At 39.2% G+C, this 20,656-nt stretch overlaps 2 protein-coding genes and 1 long non-coding RNA gene across 7 annotated transcripts in view; 2 read left to right on the top strand and 1 right to left on the bottom strand.

Annotated features, from left to right (window-relative positions):
* The window catches only part of TUT7 (terminal uridylyl transferase 7), a 38,610-nt gene extending 31,472 nt beyond the window's left edge, over positions 1-7,138 (top strand). For all 4 annotated transcript variants that reach the window (XM_032675095.1, XM_032675098.1, XM_032675096.1 and 1 more), the window contains exons 26-29: positions 2,185-2,504; positions 4,197-4,273; positions 4,424-4,487; positions 6,119-7,138. In XM_032675095.1, coding sequence (XP_032530986.1) covers positions 2,185-2,504; positions 4,197-4,273; positions 4,424-4,487; positions 6,119-6,186 — 529 coding nt within the window. In that variant the 3' untranslated portion in view covers positions 6,187-7,138. The remainder of the gene's footprint in view (positions 1-2,184; positions 2,505-4,196; positions 4,274-4,423; positions 4,488-6,118) is intronic.
* On the bottom strand, positions 149-8,581 carry LOC116780313. The gene is made up of 3 exons (XR_004354416.1): positions 7,731-8,581; positions 1,457-1,633; positions 149-1,418 (listed from the first exon to the last, which is right to left on the bottom strand). It is a non-coding gene; the product is annotated as an uncharacterized LOC116780313 (long non-coding RNA).
* Positions 8,582-10,647: 2,066 nt separating this feature from the next.
* ISCA1 (iron-sulfur cluster assembly 1) lies at positions 10,648-17,679 on the top strand. 2 transcript variants are annotated; one of them, XM_032675985.1, is made up of 4 exons: positions 10,648-10,801; positions 12,888-12,941; positions 14,689-14,794; positions 15,250-17,679. In XM_032675985.1, exons 1-4 carry the CDS (start codon positions 10,721-10,723, stop codon positions 15,396-15,398), a joined length of 390 nt encoding a protein of 129 aa, XP_032531876.1. In that variant the 5' UTR covers positions 10,648-10,720; the 3' UTR covers positions 15,399-17,679. The 2 variants fall into 2 exon arrangements, with proteins under 2 accessions (XP_032531876.1, XP_032531877.1); XM_032675986.1 differs by lacking the exon at positions 10,648-10,801 and adding an exon at positions 11,948-11,994.
* Positions 17,680-20,656: the final 2,977 nt, after the last annotated feature.

Genomic DNA, 20,656 nt, shown 5'->3' with positions numbered 1-20,656 from the left:
ATTTTCTTTTTGCAACAAATAAATTGGCTATATGGCTTCTGTTGCTCTTCCTGTTATGAAATGTCTAAACTTGAAACTGATCGTTTCATTTTGTTTTCTAGTTTAGACAAATCTCTGTAAAGACTTCATGTCTATAAAATAGTGAAAACTGACAAATAAAACTTAAAAAGAATGAAATCTTGAAAAAGCCTTTATGCTAACTTATAAGATGGATGGCAAAATCTAACCATTGTTTAAAGTCTATCTATGTTAAAAGTTGTAACTAAAAATCACCTGTGCTTTTATATAACTAAATAAAAAAATACATTGGCTTGATGAAGTAGCTGTTCTACTCCACATTAGAGAATTGTGAACTTATATTGTTGAGACTATTAATTTGGACATTTACTCAGCTTCAGCAAATGCAAGTACAGTAGCTGATGATAGTTTGAAATTAAAGAGTGCTGAAGGTGGTGTGAAATGTCTAAACTACTGTCTCACATGAATTTTTAATCTTGCATTCTAAAGTGAAACACTAGTTCGTTGCACATACTCAGCTATGTTCAACAAAACATTAGAGGGAAAGTAAGTGGGATTATGCATCTAAGAACAGAAATGCCTTAGTGGGTAAAACCACTGATACATTTGAGTCCTCTGTCCATTCATTGCAATAGGGGTGCTGTCTATGGAATGCAAACTAGTTGTGTGTTTTCTGTAGTCTCTTCTTACTTATTCCCTCAGCATCTGCAGTTGCTGTATAAGAGATATTAGAGCATATACATGCCCTGGTCTGGTAATGCTCATTTGTGGACTGGATTTGTTTTATGATTTCATCCTTTTAGTTGTTTGTTTGGGGTTTTTTCCTGAACCTGATTGTCCTGGTTTCCTTAACAGTCTTTTGTGGCAACCAGTTCCATAAGAGTTCTGACTGATGTGTAAAGTAATACTTTCTTGTATCTGTTCGAAGCCAATCTCTTTTTAGTCATCCATTAACTTGCTATGTCCCTAATAATGATGTTAAATAATATTGGTCCAAATACAGACCTTTAGGAACACCACCCATAGCTAGTCTTCACATGGACACCAGGCTATTGATCACAATGGTTGGAGTGCAGCTATCCAGCCAGTTTCTTTTCCAGTGAGTGGTCCATCTCTCAAGTCCATGTCTTTCCATTTTAGAGACAAGGATGTTGTGTGGGACAGTGCTAAATGCTTTGGACAAGTCCAGGTAGATGATATCAGCCACTCTTCCCTTACCCACCAACTCTGTAGCCCTCTTATAGAAAGCTACCAAATATGTCAGGCATAATTTGCCCTTAGTGAAGGTGTATTGGCTGTCACCATTTGCCTCTCTGTTTTCCACATGCCTTAGCAATAGGTTCTAGGAGGATCTGCTCCATGATCTTACCAGGCAGAGGTGAGACTAAACAGCCCCAGGTCTTCCTTTTTGCTTTTTTTTAAAAAAAAAGAAGCTCACCTTGAAGCTCATGCCATTCTTTTGCCTGTTCATGCCATTCTTTTGCCTGTTCATGCCATTCTTTTGCCCGTTCATTCAGTTTTGTGAAGTATTTTCAAGTTACTTGCAATTAGCACTGCATCTCATGACCAGAGGAGCCTAGTAACAGACTTGGAGGTTTCACTGATGTCTCCTTCTCTAGGTCATGTATAAAGATATTAGATGAAACAAGTCTGGCAGTGGTAGCTGTTTCCCCACTGCTAGATCTTTAAGTTACATAGAATGTTAGAAGCTTCTCCCAGTAGGAGAGATTTTTAGAGTGAATATGCACAGGTTCAGAAGGAAGGAACTGAGTTTTGATCAAATTGTACAAATAGGAAAAAAAATAGAACAACAGCCCTGTTTTTTTACACTTTGCTGGCATTTTGCTTCATATGTCTTTTCTTCCACTGTCTGCAACTTGAGCACTCAGATTTTCAGTCATGTTTATACTTTTCGAGTTATAACTATTAGAATTTAGGACTGTATTGTCATCTAATTGTAAAGTTAAGTTATTAAATATATGTTACATCAGTGTAGCACTGTTTGGTAAGAGAGTCAAAGGGAAAGGTACATGAATTCACTTTATTTAACCCACTGAAGAACTGCTGTTGTCTGTGGACAGCATGTGGTTTTTCATTCTGGTTTTTTTTGACTCTGTGTATGAACATAAGGCCTGTGAACTCTGCAGCATTTCTCTGCTTCTGCAGACTAAGACGGCGTCGTGATTATGAAGGTACACAGAGGTATGCTGAAGTCAAGGAGAAAAGAAGCAAAGAGGACAAAGAAATGCATAATAAATCAACAGAAAAGGAGAGCTCAATCAAGGAGGGGAAGTTGCATGTATGTACACCTCAGAAGAGGAAACTAGCAAGGGTAATAGTGGAAACTGGAAGAGAGAAAACTCCCAGGCAACCAGCAGAGAAATGGAAGCGCCTGGAAGACAGAGACTTAAGAGAAAAACGTTGTTTTATCTGTGGAAGAGAAGGTCATATTAAAAAGGAATGCCCACACTATAAAGGAGTTGCAGGTATGAAACAGATCAGGCTGAATAGTTTAAACAGCGCTTATAGGTTTTTGCTAATTTTTTGAGGATCGACTAACAGGTAAGGTTTTTACCTTGAAAGGCATCATGTAAATGCTATCTTTTTTTATTTAAAGGCAGTCACATTTAACCTCTTTTCCCCTCATCTTCACCTTTCATTCAGAAATTTGCTGTATCTCAAGGGATCTGGTATGGTTTCCCTTAGCAGATAAGATATTTGTAATGAAAAGGGTATGAGTATCAGTTATGTTGAAATTGCTTCCGGTGTTGTCACAATATATGAGCTTGCTAACATTTCAGATTACAGCTTCTATTCCAGTACATCATAATTGCAACAAAAGCTAGCATTATAGAGCTCTTCACATCACCTAAACCAGAATTATTCCATATGAACCTGAAGTCAGTATGAAAGTATACAGATTGCTCAGATAGAATACTGTGAATTAAATAAAATAAAGAATATTTCTGCCAGTTCAGCAGTTGGAGGGATACAGCAGTCCGTCTTACAGATCCTGACTGACAGACCTGAATGAAAAAATTAAATACTTCTGCTTAGCAGTATCTAAGTCATCCTTTAAATAATTTGGATCATCTGTGTTGTGAAGGAATATCTTTCTTAATAAAACTGAGGCTTAAGACAATAGATAGTACTTGTGGTTAGGTTCCAAAGGAACACTGTGTCACAGTTCCCTGTAGGTAAACCTAAGTGCATTTAAATTCAGGCTGGAATTACAGATTACTCATGACTTGACCTCTTAAAGGAACAGATAGGAATCTTGTGTATAAACATTTTTCAAACCACCTTTTCTCTACTAGCAAAAACATTCTGGCTTAGGTCAGGAGACCCTTCATAGTCAGATGTATTTAGTGAAAGAGGGCATAAGACTGTTAAAATACTGGAAGAGGGAGAAAAGTGGTACAAATATATTCAGAACTGTGAAGGTATTTAGGATTCCTAGTTTGATAGACCACTAGAAGTATTGGATGGACAGAAAAGATGTTTAAAAATTGAAGCCATGCTTCATTCAGCCTCTGACCTTTTGAAGGTGTATGTCAAGTCTAAATTTAACTTTTGAGTTTGTTTATCTTTGACCTTGTCTCGTTCAGCTTTTCTTTCTGCCATTCTGTTTGCCATGATACTGAGTTTGCTAAGGTGGAGGGGAATATGCCTGACTTGTAGCTAATGGTTTTTAGTATTCATCATAGGGGAACCATGCTTAGGCTGTACAGTATATATGTCTAAAATAATAAATTCTGGAGTAGGTGTTTTTGTCTGTTACCTGAATTTTGGGAATTTCTGTATTTGAATTTGAAAGGAATTGCTACAGGTTGGGCTTTGTCTTATATTGCTTGCTTAGTGCCTGAAGTGTTCTCTCTAGTTGAATAAAGTACTATGAACAAATGAACCTTTGATCTTTGATCTGCTACATTTTGTAAGACTACGGACAATTCACTTATCACCATATCTTCATTCATTCTAAGTTCCCTGGTTCTGGGTGGGTTCCTGACTCAGATGCATGTCACATTGTGTCAATGTTATAAAATTGAGGAAATTTACACTGTCTTACCTTCTATTTTCTGTGATACTAGATTGCAAATATTTTGATATTCTTCTCTTATGATATCTGAAATGGACACTAGTTTCAAGTTAGCAACTCATTGTTATGACTTTTTCAGGTGGCTCAAAACCAGAAGTGTTGTGTGGATCCCCTTCTTTGCCCAGTGCTGTCAAACATGCTGGTAGATTAAATCAGGTAAACACCAAGTGTCCCTTTTGTTTGATCTTTTATTTTTTATATGGTTTAAAGTCCATATAAAGTAATTAAGAATGACTTTCAGGGAAAACCTTTTATGTTGTAGAATGACATATTTCAATTTTGTTGATGTGTGTATGTTTTTTATAGGGAGTGCTTATACATGAAGAAAAAAAGAAACAAAAAGGAAAAGTGTTTTTGAGTCCCCAGTCAGGTTTGTATCTCTTCATTTCAATTTAGAAACTGTGTAAAAGCAGTGTGGCCAGCAGGTTGAGGGCAGTGCTCTGCTCTGGTGAGAACTCACCTGGAGCACTGCATCCAGCTCTGGGGTCCCCAGCACAGGAAGGACATCAACCTGTTGAAGCGATTCTGGAAGAGGGACACAACAATGATTAGAGGGATGGAGCACCTCTGCTGTGAACAGGCTGAGTAGGTTGGGGTTGTTCAGCCTGGAGAAGAAGGCTCCAGGAAAACTTTATTTTGGCCTTTCACTTATAGAAAGGGGCCTGTAAGAAAGGTGGGGACAAACTTCTTAGCAGGAACTGTTGCGATAGGACATGGGGTAACAGTTTAAAACTGAGAGTCAACTTTAAGGTCAGATTAAAGGAAGAAGTTCTTCACAATGAGGGTGGTAAAACACTGGCACAGGTTGCCCAGAGAGGTGGTGGATGCCGAATCCCAGGGAACATTCAAAGTCAGGTTGGGTGTGGCTCTGAGCAACCTGACCTAGTTAAAGATGTCCCTGCTCATGGTAGGGCAGTTGGACTAGATGACCTTTAGAGGTCCCTTCCAGCTCAAACTATTCTATAATTATATGATTCTCCATCACTCCATATGGGACCTCTGCCTAATTTGCTGAACATAGTGGCAGTCTGGATAGATTGAAGACACCCTTTTTTTTTTTTTTCAGCTGGAAACATGTACAATTTTTAAGTTTTGTTTTGGAAGCAAAACTTGGGCATAAACATTCTGTGCACTTATTTTATTGTGAAGGATATGGTGGGTTTTTGTCAGTATCTCTTTCCTGTTTTGGCACAGATGGGGTTCTTTGGTTGTTCAGGGACAAAACATGGAGTGCTTTCTTGGGCATCTTCCTCAGAGTAATTGTCTAGAATTATACATGATAAAATAACTTAGGAGAGACAATCAAACTACATCCTTGGTCTGAGCTGCCAAAATACAAACAAGTTAGAATTACATTTAAAAGCAGTAGTGAAATTATATTATAAAGGCCTTTATGTGTTCTTTCTGGATCAGAGATGTTTTGCTTCAGATGCATGATTACAAATGTAGCTTCCTTACAGTAATTTCACATACTTATTAACAGGTACAATGAAGATTTTAAAAACAACTGGTTTTTTTCAATTATTTTGAGTTTCTAGTACAACTCTGCAAACCTTTTAGCAGCTTGGGTTTATAATATACAAATCTCTACTGAGGCAGCTGAAGGGAGACCTAATTAGTTTTCCAAAGATTGTAAAGACTTTACTGCAATTAACTATCTCAAATTATCAGTTTTGTTGGGAAGACACAGTGGATTTTGTCTTCACCGCAAGGATTTTTCAAATCTATGTTTGGGGATTTTTAACACAAAGTGATCTGTCATTAGGTGTTTAGTTGAAAAAAATGCTGATTTTCAATTTTGTATTTTAATATTTCTTACTGTCCTTCAGCAGGTAATGATCTAAAATTGATCTGTGTGTCCTTTCATTATAGTTTGACTTAACAGTAATTTTCTCCTTTCTGATTCTTTCAGTTGGTTTATGCCTTGTCTTTTTTAAAAAAAAGAAAGAAAGAAAAAAACAATACCTTTAAAGTGTGATGCTTTCTTCCTCCCAATCTTAGGCAGCCTTTCCAATAAATACATGACTCAGGGAAAAGCCTCACAGAAGAGGACCCAACAAGAATCATGAGGGTTATTAAGCACTGGTAAATTGCAGTACAGGCCCATCATTCATTTAAAAGAAATGTCCTTGGCTAAAGCATCTGGATTCACAGGACAGCAGCACAGACAACATTCGACTTAAGTTTTATTTTAGATTGCTAGTACAAGCAACTGTGGATTCTAATATGGAACCCTGCTCTTAAATAGATTGTTTAAACATTTTAATAGAAAGCCGTGATGTTTTGTATTTGTTTACTAGGTAAATCATCTAGAAAAGGGCAGGTACTAAAATGAACTGTTTTCAAGGTTTTGCTGTTCCACCTGACCATCTTAAACTGCACTAAAATTGTGTGCAAGCCAAATAAATTATATTTTCTTCAAAAATTAATTTTTTTGAAGGAGCAAATTATATTTATTAATGTTAATTGTTTACTGAATCCTTGTGTAAGTGTTTGAAATGTTTGTAGATTGGTACATTATCTTTAATTTCTGTAGAGAACTGAAAACATAGACACTAGTAAACATATGTAAAACAATCCCTGGCCAAGGAGCACCGTTGAGATTTTGTGAGGTTTTTTTCTGTTCTGTGACTTCATGGGAGTTCATTTGCTGCTGTGCTTGTGTTCAAGCAGAAAAAAAGACTAAGAAACAGGTCTGTCCTGTTTTGTTGCTGCTAAGAATCTTTTTCAAGGCCTTGGGGATACAGACAAAAGGAATAGAAGTATTTTAAGGAATAGAGTTATTATATTTGGCAAATGGGGAAAAACACACATCCATTTTCATAGAATGTGAAGAGAATCCTTGTACCAGTCAAGAATTTACATTCATTAGTAGTATGAACTTGAGCTTTACTTGAAGTCCTTCCAGAGCTGGTAATGTACCATTTTATCTTGTTCAGGAAAGAATAAATTACATGTTAAAATGGAAACCACTGTTAATTTATGAATCTGAAATAAATTTAAAAAAAAAATCAGATTTAAGATCTTGTAATTTTTCTTAGGTTGTAGTTTTCAATGTTCCTAACATAAATGTAGAATTAATGATGAGTTATTAGAATTATCTTGTTTTAAAATATCATGTTCAATTTTTTTTTCCTTGTCCATCTATTTTTATTAAAGTTGAAAACTATAATTGCCAAAGTGGTCTTAAGGAACTGGGATCCTAACTCGTGCTTTGGTTTTCATCCATCTGAAGTTAGCTATCTGTGAACTTCTAGATGTGCTACTTTCACAAAGAATTTGTTCTGTGTACTTTTCTAAACATAATTTCAAGCAAAACATATGCCAGCAACAAAGAGAAAATAATTCCAACTTTATCTTCTATAGCATATTTCATCATCTGAAATAAAGTCAGTTCTTCCCTCAAAAATAAATTAATTATTGTAGTTTTTCACTCATATATATATAAAAAAAAGGCTGACATGAATTCTGTGTGCTTTATTTAACCCTCTGTTCAGAGTTCCAGTTTTGCTGATGAGAATGAATTGTGTAAACCTCTAGGGGACTATGGCTTAATCTCAAAGACAGAAGTTATTTTTAAAAGAAAAACGTAATCAGATTTATGTATACTCACCCTTTTCTCTTTGTGATACTTTGTAGTTCAGTGATGACATTTTCAACAGTGAAATTTCTAAACTTGCATCTGGATAAAAACTCATTCTGCAGATCCGCGAGTCTTCTCATTTGAAGATGCTGTTTTCTTATGCAACTACTAATTCTGTATAGTTGCTAATCTCATAGCCCTGAAGTGAAATGCCCAAACTTGGGATATATATTACAGACATTAAACTATTAAGCAATCCTTTGTTTGCTTAAAAAGTTTTTAAATACCACAGTCATAATTTACAGGATGTGTGACATAGAAGAAATGCAGTTGAGGAGGCATAGCATATATATCTGCTGGATTAAGTTGTAAAGTATAGGAGATTGATTGAAAATTAAAATTGGAGATCTGTAAGTTCTTCATAACAATTCTTGACATAGAAGATATCCTGTTTGCCTTATGAGAGTATGTTCTCAAGGGAGCAACTCTGCACATAGACACACTGCATTAGTAAAAAGTTTCTAGAAAAGGAATTATATTAAAAGTAACAGTAATAAAATAATAGTTTACAACTAAATTCATACTAATAAAATGTAGTAATAAATACTAATAAACAAATAGTTTTAGAAGACCTCTTTTGAGCCACGTGCATACTCTGTCCTTTTATGCCTGCATGGTAGACTGTGAGTGATTATACTGGGTTTGGCTGAGCTGGAGTTCATTTCCCCTCAGCAGCCCTCACAGTGCTGTGCTTTGCATTGGTAGCTAGAAGGGTGTCGATAACACACCACTGTATTGGCTACTGCTGAGCACAGCATCAGCACTGTAACATTGCTTCCTCAGTTGAGGGCAAGATCCTGGGAGGGGACCCAAGTAGGCCAACTAACAAAAAGGGATATTCCAGACCATATGATGTCAGCTCAGATATAAAAGCTAAGGCAAGGAGCAGGTAGGCAGGCAGTCATTGTCTAATGGCTGCCTGCTGAGGAACCGTCACGTGTGCTGAAGCCCTGCTGCTCGGGAGTGTCTGACCATTGCTGCTCATGGGAAGTAGAGAAAAAACCCTGCTATCTTTTGCTTTGCTTCACTTTTGTGCACATAAGCTTACAGTTTGCTTTTTGCTTTAAATAAACTGCCTTATCCCAACCCAAAGTGCACACAGAGGTATCTTCGCTACAGCTGATATGTCAGCATTACATGATTATTAATTTTTGTTCTCTGCATTCCTGTTACATATTATGACATATCCCAACAGTTATTAGCATATATCCTTATAAGATCTCTGAATGGCTTCACCAGGGGTCTCTGGTGGTCATTTCTGTCTGGAGCCCCTAGAGTTCTAAGTGACTGCCTTATGAACATCTTTAAGACAATATAGCTGGTTACAGAGTAAATGGGTGTTGCCCACCTGGCTGTTTTGGTCGCATTCTTCATTGTTTATTTACATTGCTTGGCTAGTTTCTTTAAATTGCTTGGCTCAGCTATAGGTAATTTTCCATGGTACATTCTCTTGTACTAGTCCTGTTACACTTCAGAACTAGTATCAGGACTAAATGGTGTGTGGAGCAGAACGGAGACACTGTAAGCCATGCTCCCTTGCACAGGAGGGAATTTGGTGGTACTTTCTAGCTGATAAGCTGCACAGCAGCTGAAAACCAAGAGAGATAAAGGAAGACATCCCACTGTTGAATCAGCAACCATGCTGAAATCATTTTCCTTGGACTGATGCATTTCCCATCCCAAGGTTATCTCAGGTACTAACTGAGATATCCACCCCCAGGGTATGACCACTGCTCACTGAGTAAGATGTATGATTGGAGTCACTCAAGCTCTACCTAAACATAAGGAAATAATACAAAAGTGAGTTAAGAATAGGGGGAAATTAGGGAAGACTCCATCATAATTTTTGGGGTCAGTCAACAGCCTGAACCCATCTTTTCCCCCATGGGGATGCCTATCAGGTAAGAACAGTGTTCTATGCACACTGAATTACCATCTTCAGCTAGCTTTTCTTTGGGATTAGAGCTCGTTAATAGGTTGCTTTGAATTACTATATTGCTTTGAATACGTTTTTGCAGCCAGATATTATCACCAGCAACCATTGAAACTTGCCCTGTTAGAATCCTGGGCTGCATCAAAAGCAGCATAGCCAGCAGGCTGAGGGAGATAATCCTGCCTCTCTGCTCTTCTCTGGTGAGACCTCACCCGGAGTGCTGTGTACAGTTCTGGTGTTCCCAGCTTAAGACCATGGAATTGTTGGAGCAAGTCCAGAGAAGGGCAACAAAGTTAGTAAGAGTACTGAAGCATCTCCCCTTCCAAGACAGACTGAGAAAGTCGAGGCTGTTCAGCCTGGAGAAGAGAAGGTTGTGTGGAGAACTGAGTGACCTTCCAGTATTTAAAGGAGGTTTACAGGGAAGCCAGAGAGGGACTCTGTCAGGAACTGTAGTGATAGAACAAGGGGGGAAATTTAGGTTAGATATTAGGAAGAAATTCTTTACTGTGAAGTTGGTGAAACACTGGGACAGGCTACCCAAGCAGGTTGCAGATGTTTCAACCCTGCAGTGTTCAAAGCCAGGCTGGATAGGGCCTTCAGCAACCTAGTCTAGTGGATGGTGTCCTTGCCCATGGCAGGATACCAGGGCTGGATTATCTTTAAGGTCCATTCCAACCCCTTAACTTTCTGTATCAATAAAGATTGTATTTCCATAACCAGTTAACGTGAGTCCTTCAGGGGCGCCGACAGACTAATCAAACATTAAAGGATTCGAGAAAAACCTTCTCTTTCCACGTGACACCCGGACGGGCGTCTTCCCTACGTCCTCCGCGGGCGTACCCTGAGAACAAGGCGTCAGCGCCGCCCGTGCCTTTTATCGCAGCGCGCAGCCCCGCCGCCTGCGGGGCCCCGCCCGGGGCCGGGGGCGGAGCCGCCGCTCGTCAGAGCCGGGCCCGGCGGGGCGGTGCCGTGCGTGGTGGCGTCAGTGCGGGCGGGCGGCGCTGCTGATGGCCGAGGGCGGTGGGCCATGGCCTCGTCCGTGGTGCGCGCCACGGTGCGCGCCGTCAGCAAGCGCAGGATCCAGGCGACCCGCGCTGCTCTCACCCTGGTTAGTGCCGCCGGTGGGCAGCGGGGGGGGCCCGGGGTCGAGGCTCCTCACGGGTGCGGGAGCTGCGCCACGGCCTCCCGCCCCCGGCCCGGGGAGCGCGGCCGCCCCTGGCGACAGCGGGTGGGGACGAGGACGGGGCCGGGCCGCCCCGCCTGGCTGCTTGGGCGGGCGGCGCCGGGCCGGGATCGGCGGGGCCGAAGCCTCCGCGGGGCGGCTGCGGCGGGCGATGCTCGGAGGAGAGCGCTGCGAGCGGCCTGGGGGGGCCGTCCTTCCCCCTTCGAGTTCAGAGGCTGCTTCTCCTCGCTAATCCCGCTGAGAGAAGGTCCCCCGCGCCGGCTGGGGAACCGCAGAGTCCCAGGGCAGCACCAGAGCGGCCCTTCGTGCACGGGGCCTTGTTGCACAGGCACCCCAGGATGTGTATTTTATGCATTTATTTAAAATTTTTTAAAAAAGGAAATGCATTGCCTATCAAAGCTGACGAGTAGGTTGTTTCCACGAAGGCTTTATATCCTGTTGTTAATAATAAAGGAAGTGCATTCTGTACTAGCGGCCGTACTGGGGAGGCCACACTTGAAAACTTGGTGTTCGGTCGTGGGTTGGACTCGATGATCTCAGAGGTCTTTTCCAGCCTAATTGATCGTGAGAGGGGTCCGTGCAGAGGAAAGTACAGTCAGTTCCCTCCAGGAGCGGGGGCAGATTGTGTGCACACACAGTTCAGTCGTTTGTCAGAGCAGGTAGTTCCTTTTCAGTAGTGGTTCTGTAACAAACGAAGAGTGGTAGCAGTAATTAGAAAAAATTTTCTACTGCAAGGCTATCTGTGGTTTGCTTTGTATGTTTAAGCAGGCTCAGTGTAAGAACTTCATCTTACTAATGCTTTTGCTTTTCTCAGTGTCTTAGAAACTTGTAGGCATGTGATGGAAATTTTAATGTTTGTGTTGTATTCTTGAATTTCTGCAACAACTAGATCTGCATGAACAGTGAATTTTATCTGCTGTAAAGTCACCCTCTAGGATAATGGGAAGAGAGAAGTAGGCCATAAGCCCTTCTGTGCCTAATTGAGAAGCTTCACGGGTGCTGGACATGACCCAGCAATGTGCACTTGCAGACCAGAAAGTCAGTCATATCCTGGGCTCATCAAAAGCAGTGTGGCCAGCAGGGTGAAAGAGATGATTCTGCCCTTCTACTCTACTCTGGTGAGACCCCACTGAAATACTGCATTCAGCTCTAGTGCCCCCAACACAAAACAGACATGGAACTGTTGGAGCAGGTCCAGAGGAGGCCACGAAGTTGATAACGGGAGCGGAGCACCTCCCCTACCAACACAGGCCGAGAAAGTTGGGGCTGTTCTGCCTGGAGAAGAGAAGGTTACATGCAGACCTCATGGCAACCTTCCAGTATCCAGAGGGGGCCTGCAGGGAAGCCAGAGAGGGACTCTTTGTCAGGAACTGTAGTGATAGGACAAGGAATAGAGGGTTCAGACTGAAAGAGGGAAATTTAGGTTAGATTTATGGAAGAAATTCTTCCTTGTGAGGGTGTTCAGGCACTGGAACAGATTGCCCAGCAAAGCTGTGAATGCTCCATCCCTGGCAATGTTCAAGACCACACTGAATGGGGCATTGAGCGGCCTGGTCTAGTGGAAGGTTCCCTGCACACAGCAGGTGGGTTGGAACGAGGTGATCTTTAGGGTCCCTTCCAACCCAAACCATTCTATGATTGTAACAACCAAACCCCCTACTTTTAAGCACTGCGTTTCTTGAGCTGGGTGAGGAGGCAAGTGAAGAGTTATTGTGTTCTATATGAATTAGTTTCAACAGACATCTGTTTTACAGCAGAGTGTGTATCTTCGGAACAGGCATCAGTTTCAAGTAGAACACAGAATAGTCAATACTGATAGGTGGCTGATGCTGAAGGGGGACTTTGCAGATAGAAGACAAATGTAAACTAGGAAAATCTGAGTACACGGAGTTGGAATAAAATTTTTTTACAGTGAAATTAAGTACACTGCACACTTTAAGACATCCAAACACAGCAAATAAACAAACAAACAGAATAATTTCAAATTTATGTGTATGGTTCTGTCTTTCAGACCCCATCTGCTGTTCAGAAGATAAAAGAGCTTCTGAAAGATAAACCTGAGCATGTAAGTATAGATAGACAGAGTCAGTCTGTACATTGTGCTAAGGTATTAGCACAGCTCAGCTCATGATTGCAGACGATTTCTGGCTAACTTAGAAGTTTGAAATAAACACTGAGGTGTTCATTAGCGATACTGACATCTTTTTTTTGGAGGGGAATGCATAAGATTGTTTCTCTGTCAAGCTTCATTTTGTTATAAAATGAAATGCAGGAATGAAATGAAATGCAGGAAATAACCAACTGTAATGACATTTCACTGTACAGTTACTGTTGAGATTAAAAAAACTGAAAAAGTTTTAAGCTTCATATATTTTTGAGCTACATTTTAATGAAGCCTTTTAGTACGGCACAGTGGTGACTTCTAGAGGGGAAAGAGATCTTCAGCTGTTGATATTAAGAAGTAATTTAAGTTCTTTTAGAAATTCTCACTGTGAAGTATGCAATAATAAAGTTATATTCATGCATTAGAAAACATCTAATTCTTAGGAAACCTGCCAGACAATGTATTTTTCATGTAATCAGTGTTTCCCCAAATAACTAATTGAGCTTGTCATCTTTTCTTCTTCAGCAAAAGACACACAGAGTCTTCCTTTATAGCCATTGTAAAAAAAAGCATTAGATTTTCTTTACTGTAAGTATTACTATTACAAGAAGAATTATTTCTCTTTTCTCTTTCCTACAAGGTCCATTGTTTGTTTTGCTCCCTGCACATCTGCAACTCATTAGACTATTTGTTCTAATGTTTTAAACCATCCTAAGGAGGCCTTGGGCCTACAAGTTGCATGGTCAGTCATTCCCTTTCTATGAATGGTGTTTACATTTTCCAGCCCATTATTGGTAGCAGTTCCTGTAGAGAAAGGTATTTAGTCTGAAAGGGTCAGATGTAGTTTGTCTGAGAGCCCATTTGATGGCAGGTGATATGTTTTGATACATTTTTATCATAACATTGATTACAGAGATAGATAACAAAATTTGCCTCTTCAGTTATGAAGCACTGGTGTGTGGAAGGTGATACAGATACTTCTGAAAGATTGTTGTGCACAGATAGTTTTCGATTTCATTAAAACCTTTTCTCAGCTCTTTCCTTACAGATATGCTCTTTTTGTCAGACTTGTTGAATGGCGTGTTACAAACATTGACTAGGTTAGCTTTTAAGGTCAATTAAAACAGTAAGCAAATATACATACTTGAAGGGATTGCTTTTTAGGTGAAACTGGCAATAAAGGTAGTGACAAAATCCAAGTTTTTTCAGAACTGCGGTTTGAATTAAATTTTCTGATGGTGTCATTACAAGAGTTCTGTGAAAATCTGTTAACTACCCTTGTCTGGTCTCACAGCTTTATAATTATTTTACCATCAATAATCTTTACGTAGTACCTGATTTAGCATCTGAGTAAACTTCAACTTAAAGTCACAAAAATACTGTCTTTGAAATTAACTGTCTTTGTGAGACCCGGTACCTACAAGGATGCCAACAATGTGTTATTTCAAAACTTTAACATCATTTAAGGCTTGATCCACAGCAGCAAGTATCTGATGTTTTCTTTTACTTTGGCAGTCAAATCTGTAAAAGGAGAAACATGTTACCTCTTAATCCATTAAGGTAATTCACTTTTCTGTTAAGGCAGTGAAGAATAATAAATGTCAGCATTTTGTTGTTCTGCATACTTTTTAACTTGATGTTCCACAATAGGTTTTAAAGGAGAAGTCATGCATGTGGTGGTGGCTTTTTGTTGTCTTTTTTTTTTTAGGTAGGTGTGAAAGTGGGTGTTCGTACAAGGGGATGCAATGGACTTTCTTACACATTAGAGTATACAAAATCAAAAGGAGACTCTGATGAAGAAGTAGTTCAAGATGGTGAGTTTCTGGTGCAGCAGAAAAACATTGGGGGGGGCAAAAACCAATCATTCTGAGAGAAGAACATTTGTTTTTTCAAAGTTTTGGGTCATCTTGTTGGATTCACAGACTTTAAGAAGGGTATGAAATGATTTACTGTCTGTAATGCATGGGAATTGTGTACTGAAGCTGAGACTCGTTCACAGGTTCTACAGCTTATTTTCCTCAGTATCATTATTTTTTGTCCCCCATCACAATACAGACATGCATGTCCACACACAAGTAACGGTTTTAGACTGTTGCCAAACTTCTGTAAGTAGAGTGAAAACAGTGATGAAATTAGACCAGGGAAACCAAGTTATACTGGTAGTCTTCTTATTTAGCTCCTTTTTTTTTAATCACCTGGCAAAAGAGAATTTCAAAGTGAATGATGATTTTGCTATATGTAATTCCTCTTTTTTTCTGTTATCTTCAAGGGGTTAGAGTGTTTATTGAGAAGAAGGCACAGCTGACACTTCTAGGAACTGAAATGGACTATGTAGAAGATAAGCTGTCCAGTGAATTTGTTTTCAATAATCCAAACATCAAAGGAACATGTGGCTGTGGAGAAAGCTTTAACATCTGAAATCTCAGGACTACTTCTTTGACTTTGAACAGCCCAAAACACATACTATTACGATATTCAGAAGCAGATGTGTTTCCTTCAGGTTCGTAGCCTGTGTAAAGTGGGGATACTATTAAGAAAAATAAATAATTTTGAAAATGTAAGTTGTGTGGTAAATTCCACCACTGATGTAGTTATCCTGTAGTTTGTGATGAGTTGGGATCTAAAAGGTAAGAACAGTAAGTGCTGCAAGTAACATCTCTGTACTTCCACTTACCAAGGAAATAAAATCTCACTGTTCTTTTCCTTTGTCATTTTCTTTATCCATCTTACTCATACTTGCCCATCCAAACCCATTTGAAAGAATACACTGTGTTCTGCTTTGATTCGAAGAAAACAAACGAACAAATGAACAAAAAAACCCAACCATTTGTGTGTGTGTTTATAGAAATTTATATATACAGGCACACAGTCCTTGCTTGCTTTATAGTTTTCTGATGCTTTCATCCTTTTACAAGTGCGTTTCTGATGGTTTATTTGCCCTTAAATCCAGGGAAATAGAAGTGTTGTTCATGTATTAATATAGTGGTTACGCTGCTTGTAGAAATGCTTCGAAGAGGGCTAGCCTAAATTTAGTTTTTTTCCTTTCCTTGTTGAAGGCACAGTCTCTGCTGTACTTGGTCATTTTCAAAACAAGAAATATTTAGGCACTGGAGGACTAAATCTCGATACATGTGGGCCTTGTTTTTCACACTTCTGTTGTTTGTCGTTCCTCAATTAAATTGCAAAGTTGGTAAAACAGCCTCCACATTCTGATTCCCCATGTGCACAAGATGTGCTCTCTGTGTGCACCAAAAGCTATAAATGCTTTTTTTGAGAGACAAATTTTAGATTTCTCATTACTTTTTTTTTTTCTTTTGTAGTCATGCCTGCTACTAATTTTGTTACAGTCTGAACTCTTCTTTGTAACTCTCTAGGATTTTTTCACCAAAGCTTATGGTAACTTCTGTTTAATTCCTGTCTTGAGGTTAACTTGGTAACAGGAGAAAATGTGTTTATAATTTTAAAAAAATTAGTAGTTCATAATAGTTTTAATCTAGACAGTAATTAAAATAGTACAAGAGGCCATTTTTTTTCTTTGGAATTTAAATGTACTTAATCAGAATTTGTTTTTTTTAAACAAGTGTTTTTCGAGCTTATATGGCCTTCAGCACTTTTTCACTGGTGCTGAGGTGGAAGTGTAAATAGCTCTCCAGATGTTCCCAAAACCTGTTATGAGAGAGGAACTGTTCTGCCCATTTATGTCCTGATTATCCAAAGATGACATTGTGCAGCTAAGCTGCTCACTTGTGCACGAAAGGAGATAACATCTGCCTGGGCAACTGATTGGAACAGGTGGTGAAACGGGTGCAAATAAAAAGTAGGGGGCAACAGGGCTCTTGCAGTCAAGAACAAGAAGGTCTTGAGATGAGAGTGAACTGAGAGTATTAAGGCTGCATGTTGACAATCTGGAGGTCATCTTGATCTGGACAGTTGTGCCCATATGCCTGTCACCAACTGCTGTAGACGTAGAATTGCAGCTATAGTTTGGTTCTTCCCTCCATACTTTCCCCAGGCCAGAGGGAAGAATAAAAATTGAAAAATGAAATAATGCTTCATCTGCTTTATGTAGTGCACAGGAACAGAAAGTCAGAATTACCTGTAGTCTAACACTGAGTACTTGAATTTTGGTTGTATGTCACTTTTTGAAATAAAAACACTGTTTCCTTCAATAGTCAAGTATTCTACACAGTTACTTTATGTAGTAATTCAGACATCACTGGTAATATACTGGCTAAGTGCTTCTGTAGTGCTGTAAGTCTTTCAGTCTTGCCAAACAAAAACATAACATAGCTGCATTACACCTAAAACTCCAATCTAAGGGCATTTCTTCAAATAAGACTTCAAATGTGGTAACACTGGTGGTTGCTAAGATTGCTGGTACTTACTCATTTAACTTGTTTTGGGGTGGGAGGGATTGATTTGAGGTTTATTTTAAACCTGTGGCATGTATAGCAATCCTTTTCACGTGTTTGTGTGTATGCCCTGAGTGAAAGTTTGCACTGTTGTATTCCCATGAAATGAATCTATGTTGTCACCTTACTAAGACAACTAATGCACAACGTGTTAAACTTCTGCTAAAGTGCTATTTACAGTTGCATATGAACATGATTTTGTTGATTGGTCTATTATAATTTTATGCAACTATATGTGTAGAGTCCACAGTTATAATAATAAATATTGCCTGTTGATAACCATGAAATATTCCTATCTTGAACAATTTTTTAAAGTACTAAAGCATGGGGAGAGAACAGGTTTGTGTGCTGGGATTACAAAGTAGATGCAATGCTATTGTTACCTGAGTTAATATTTCTCAAAAATATTAAACATTTCCAGATACTATTATATTCCACCATTGAAAGAGCATAGAAACATATGGGGGAAAAATATTAGTTAACTACGTATGTAAGGTATTTACACATACCAGAAGGGTGAGTAAATGCACAGACTTCTATTAAACTTCCCAACACAGCGTTCTCGGGGTAAAAATTCTGACAGGCAAGATCAATGTATTTTGAAGGCTTTTATGTACCAAAAAGTCATTGTGGTATGTTTTAATGCAGGATAATGATGTTGACCAAAGTAACTGTTGACATAAAACTTTTTCTTAACTGGTGAGATAGTTTGAGTGTGAGAGTCAAAGGGCATTCCTGGGCATTCCTGGCCATTCCACTTAAGCGCTGTACCACGGCACTAATACGCTATAGTGTACGATGCTCGTGACACACTTGGGGTATTCTCTTAGTATAGTCTTTCCATCTCTAAAGTTAGGCTTCCTTTTCCTGTTACATGAAGATTCTGAACAGTAGGAGGTGAAGTAATAAATTCTGGGAAAATGTGAGAGATCATTGATACAACTGCATACTCATGATGCTGGAGAGAGAGAAACAAATCCTTCATGCGGTCAGGAGCCTGGAAAGGCAACAGTTACTTTTCTGTTGGAGCTCTTACAGAACCTACAGAAACAACTTGCTTGCTTGACCAGGTCGGTATCCCTGTTTTTATAGCTCTTTTTGAATGGCTCAAGAAGACTTGTTTATGAAAACATTGAACAGTTCAATATGCAAGTCATCTGCACAACAGGTAATGGGACAAAAAGAATAGGAACTATAAGTAAGATGCAGGAAATGAGACTGATTTTTTCATTATTTTTTTTTTTAGTTAAATCCTATATTCTGTAGGTTGCTACTGCTGGGTTTTGGGTTTGCTTTTTTCTTTTTATTGTAATTACTATTCCCATTTATTTAAATTACCACCTTTAGTAGTGGAAGAAATCTCCAGCCACACCATTATTGTGCTTACACTGGCTGCCTGGCCATTTATTAGTCAAATTTTATGATGCTAAAATTTTGCAGTTTTTTCTTACAGAAGAATTCCATAGTTGTCTGATGTGGCAGAGTGTGCACCTCTGTCTTCATCCCAAAGGAACCCTCAAAAGAGTACTCAAATTTTAAAATAAAACAATACTTTAAAATTACTTTTTGTCGTGACCAGTACAGCTTTTCACCTATAGAGTGATCTGCCAGTGAGCAGTATGGGCTGCCATGCATTTTACTGCCACTTCTAACAAATAAGAGATAGGCTGCTTCCATATGGTGTCAAAAATGTAAGTACTTATTGGAATTCCACATGCATTTGGGCTTGAACAGCATTTGAATGGCAATTTTTGTTTGCAATGTCTGGCATTTTTTGTAAAGAGAGGTACAGCAAGGGAAGAATAACTGCTCAATTTTAGCGGGGTCTTCACCCTCACCGTTTACATCCCTTTCAGTGGGCTGTTCTTCATCCTGTGTGTGCCTTAGCTGGCAACAGTGCGCTCCAGGCTCCTTACGAAGGGAACCCCGGATTTCCAGACCATTCATGGGAACAGATACCTACTGACACTGGGTGGCAGCAAGTTTCCAGTTCACACCTTTCAAAAGGCAAATCGCCTTTCCCAATGCCAGTGTTCTAAGCTTCCTATTGGATTTCCCAAATATCAAAGCACTTTTGCTTATTCTAGTGGAAACTACTGTTCAGCTCTGCTGTTTGTCCTTCCTGCATTCTGTTCTATGCTTTTTATCTGGTCCTGAAAACGGGCAAATGATTGCAGAAATCCAAAATGCCAAACCACTTCCAAGCTTCTGATGCAAAAAGAAATAGAGAAGCTTTTTGATGAGCTCTGACTTCTCTTCACCATTCTTCCTCGTCTTCACAACTTCCTAGTAAGAGATTGACTGGCATTTGGCTGGCATTGGGTGCTAGACATAAACTCAGCAGAGGTATACCCACTTCCTTAGGTTAGGTTCGTTAGAGGTTACAGCTTCCTTAGGTTCACTTTCTCCCTCCTAGTGATCTGTTTTATTCGAATGTCATAACACAGTGTTCAGACAAATTACATTTTTAAACTACTTTTGGACAATTCTATTAATCAAGGCATGAAGAGAAAAATTAGAAGGTTGTGTTCTTTTCTTGGAGCAGTTGATTTCTACAGTCTGTTATAAACATTATAGAAGATAAGCATAATATTACATATCAATCCAAAGGGAATGTAGTCTGTCATCATTGTGGGAGAATTGAGAATAGAGTTCATTGTCTCCTATGTGATAATGCTATTATCTTCATACCTGGCCTGTGATTACTTCTTATACTGTGTTTAGTTTGTAAGGTTTTTGTACCAAGGATGATTTTTTTGCATTGTATGAAGTTCAATGGCTACCAAACTGTGACTTTTGTCATTGCACCATTATTGTGAAAATTTTCCTATATGCTTTTCAGGTATTGTCATCTCTCACAAATAAGAAAAATGAGCAGTAAAAGTAGCCATGTTTTCTGGAGCAAGCACACATCTCTCATTTTTTTCTGTACTGTTAGCAGTAACATCTGACAACTGGGATGCTACAACATGCAAATAAACACAGCTTTCTTTCTAATGAGTCTGTTAGTAGCAGTTCGCAAACAGATGTTGAAATGCACAATGCTGAATCACCAAGAACAGGAATGAGAATCCCAGACATATCTTCATATCTTAAGATGTAAAACAGTTCTCTAAATCAAAGTAAAAAATATCTGTTGCTGGAGGGCACAAAGAAGCTGTTGTGTGACCCAAGGCAAAAACTTATACTCCCTTATGTGATTTTGCCAGGTTTTTTGATCCAAGACAAATACTCTGAGGAGAGGAGGGAAGGGAAAGAGATATA

The sequence above is a fragment of the Chiroxiphia lanceolata genome, chromosome Z (assembly GCF_009829145.1).
Source record: "Chiroxiphia lanceolata isolate bChiLan1 chromosome Z, bChiLan1.pri, whole genome shotgun sequence".
Classification (NCBI taxonomy): Eukaryota; Metazoa; Chordata; class Aves; order Passeriformes; family Pipridae; genus Chiroxiphia; species Chiroxiphia lanceolata.
Note: the sequence above shows the minus strand (reverse complement) of the source record. Positions and strands in the feature narration are given on the sequence as shown.

Excerpts from the sequence above, each read along its gene's own strand:
- ISCA1 (XM_032675985.1), top strand. The coding sequence starts at position 10,721 with ATGGCCTCGTCCGTGGTGCGCGCCACGGTGCGCGCCGTCAGCAAGCGC. Across the intron at positions 10,802-12,887 it reads CCCGCGCTGCTCTCACCCTG|ACCCCATCTGCTGTTCAGAA; the intron begins GTTAGTGCCGCC and ends TCTGTCTTTCAG. Across the intron at positions 12,942-14,688 it reads TGAAAGATAAACCTGAGCAT|GTAGGTGTGAAAGTGGGTGT; the intron begins GTAAGTATAGAT and ends TTTTTTTTTTAG.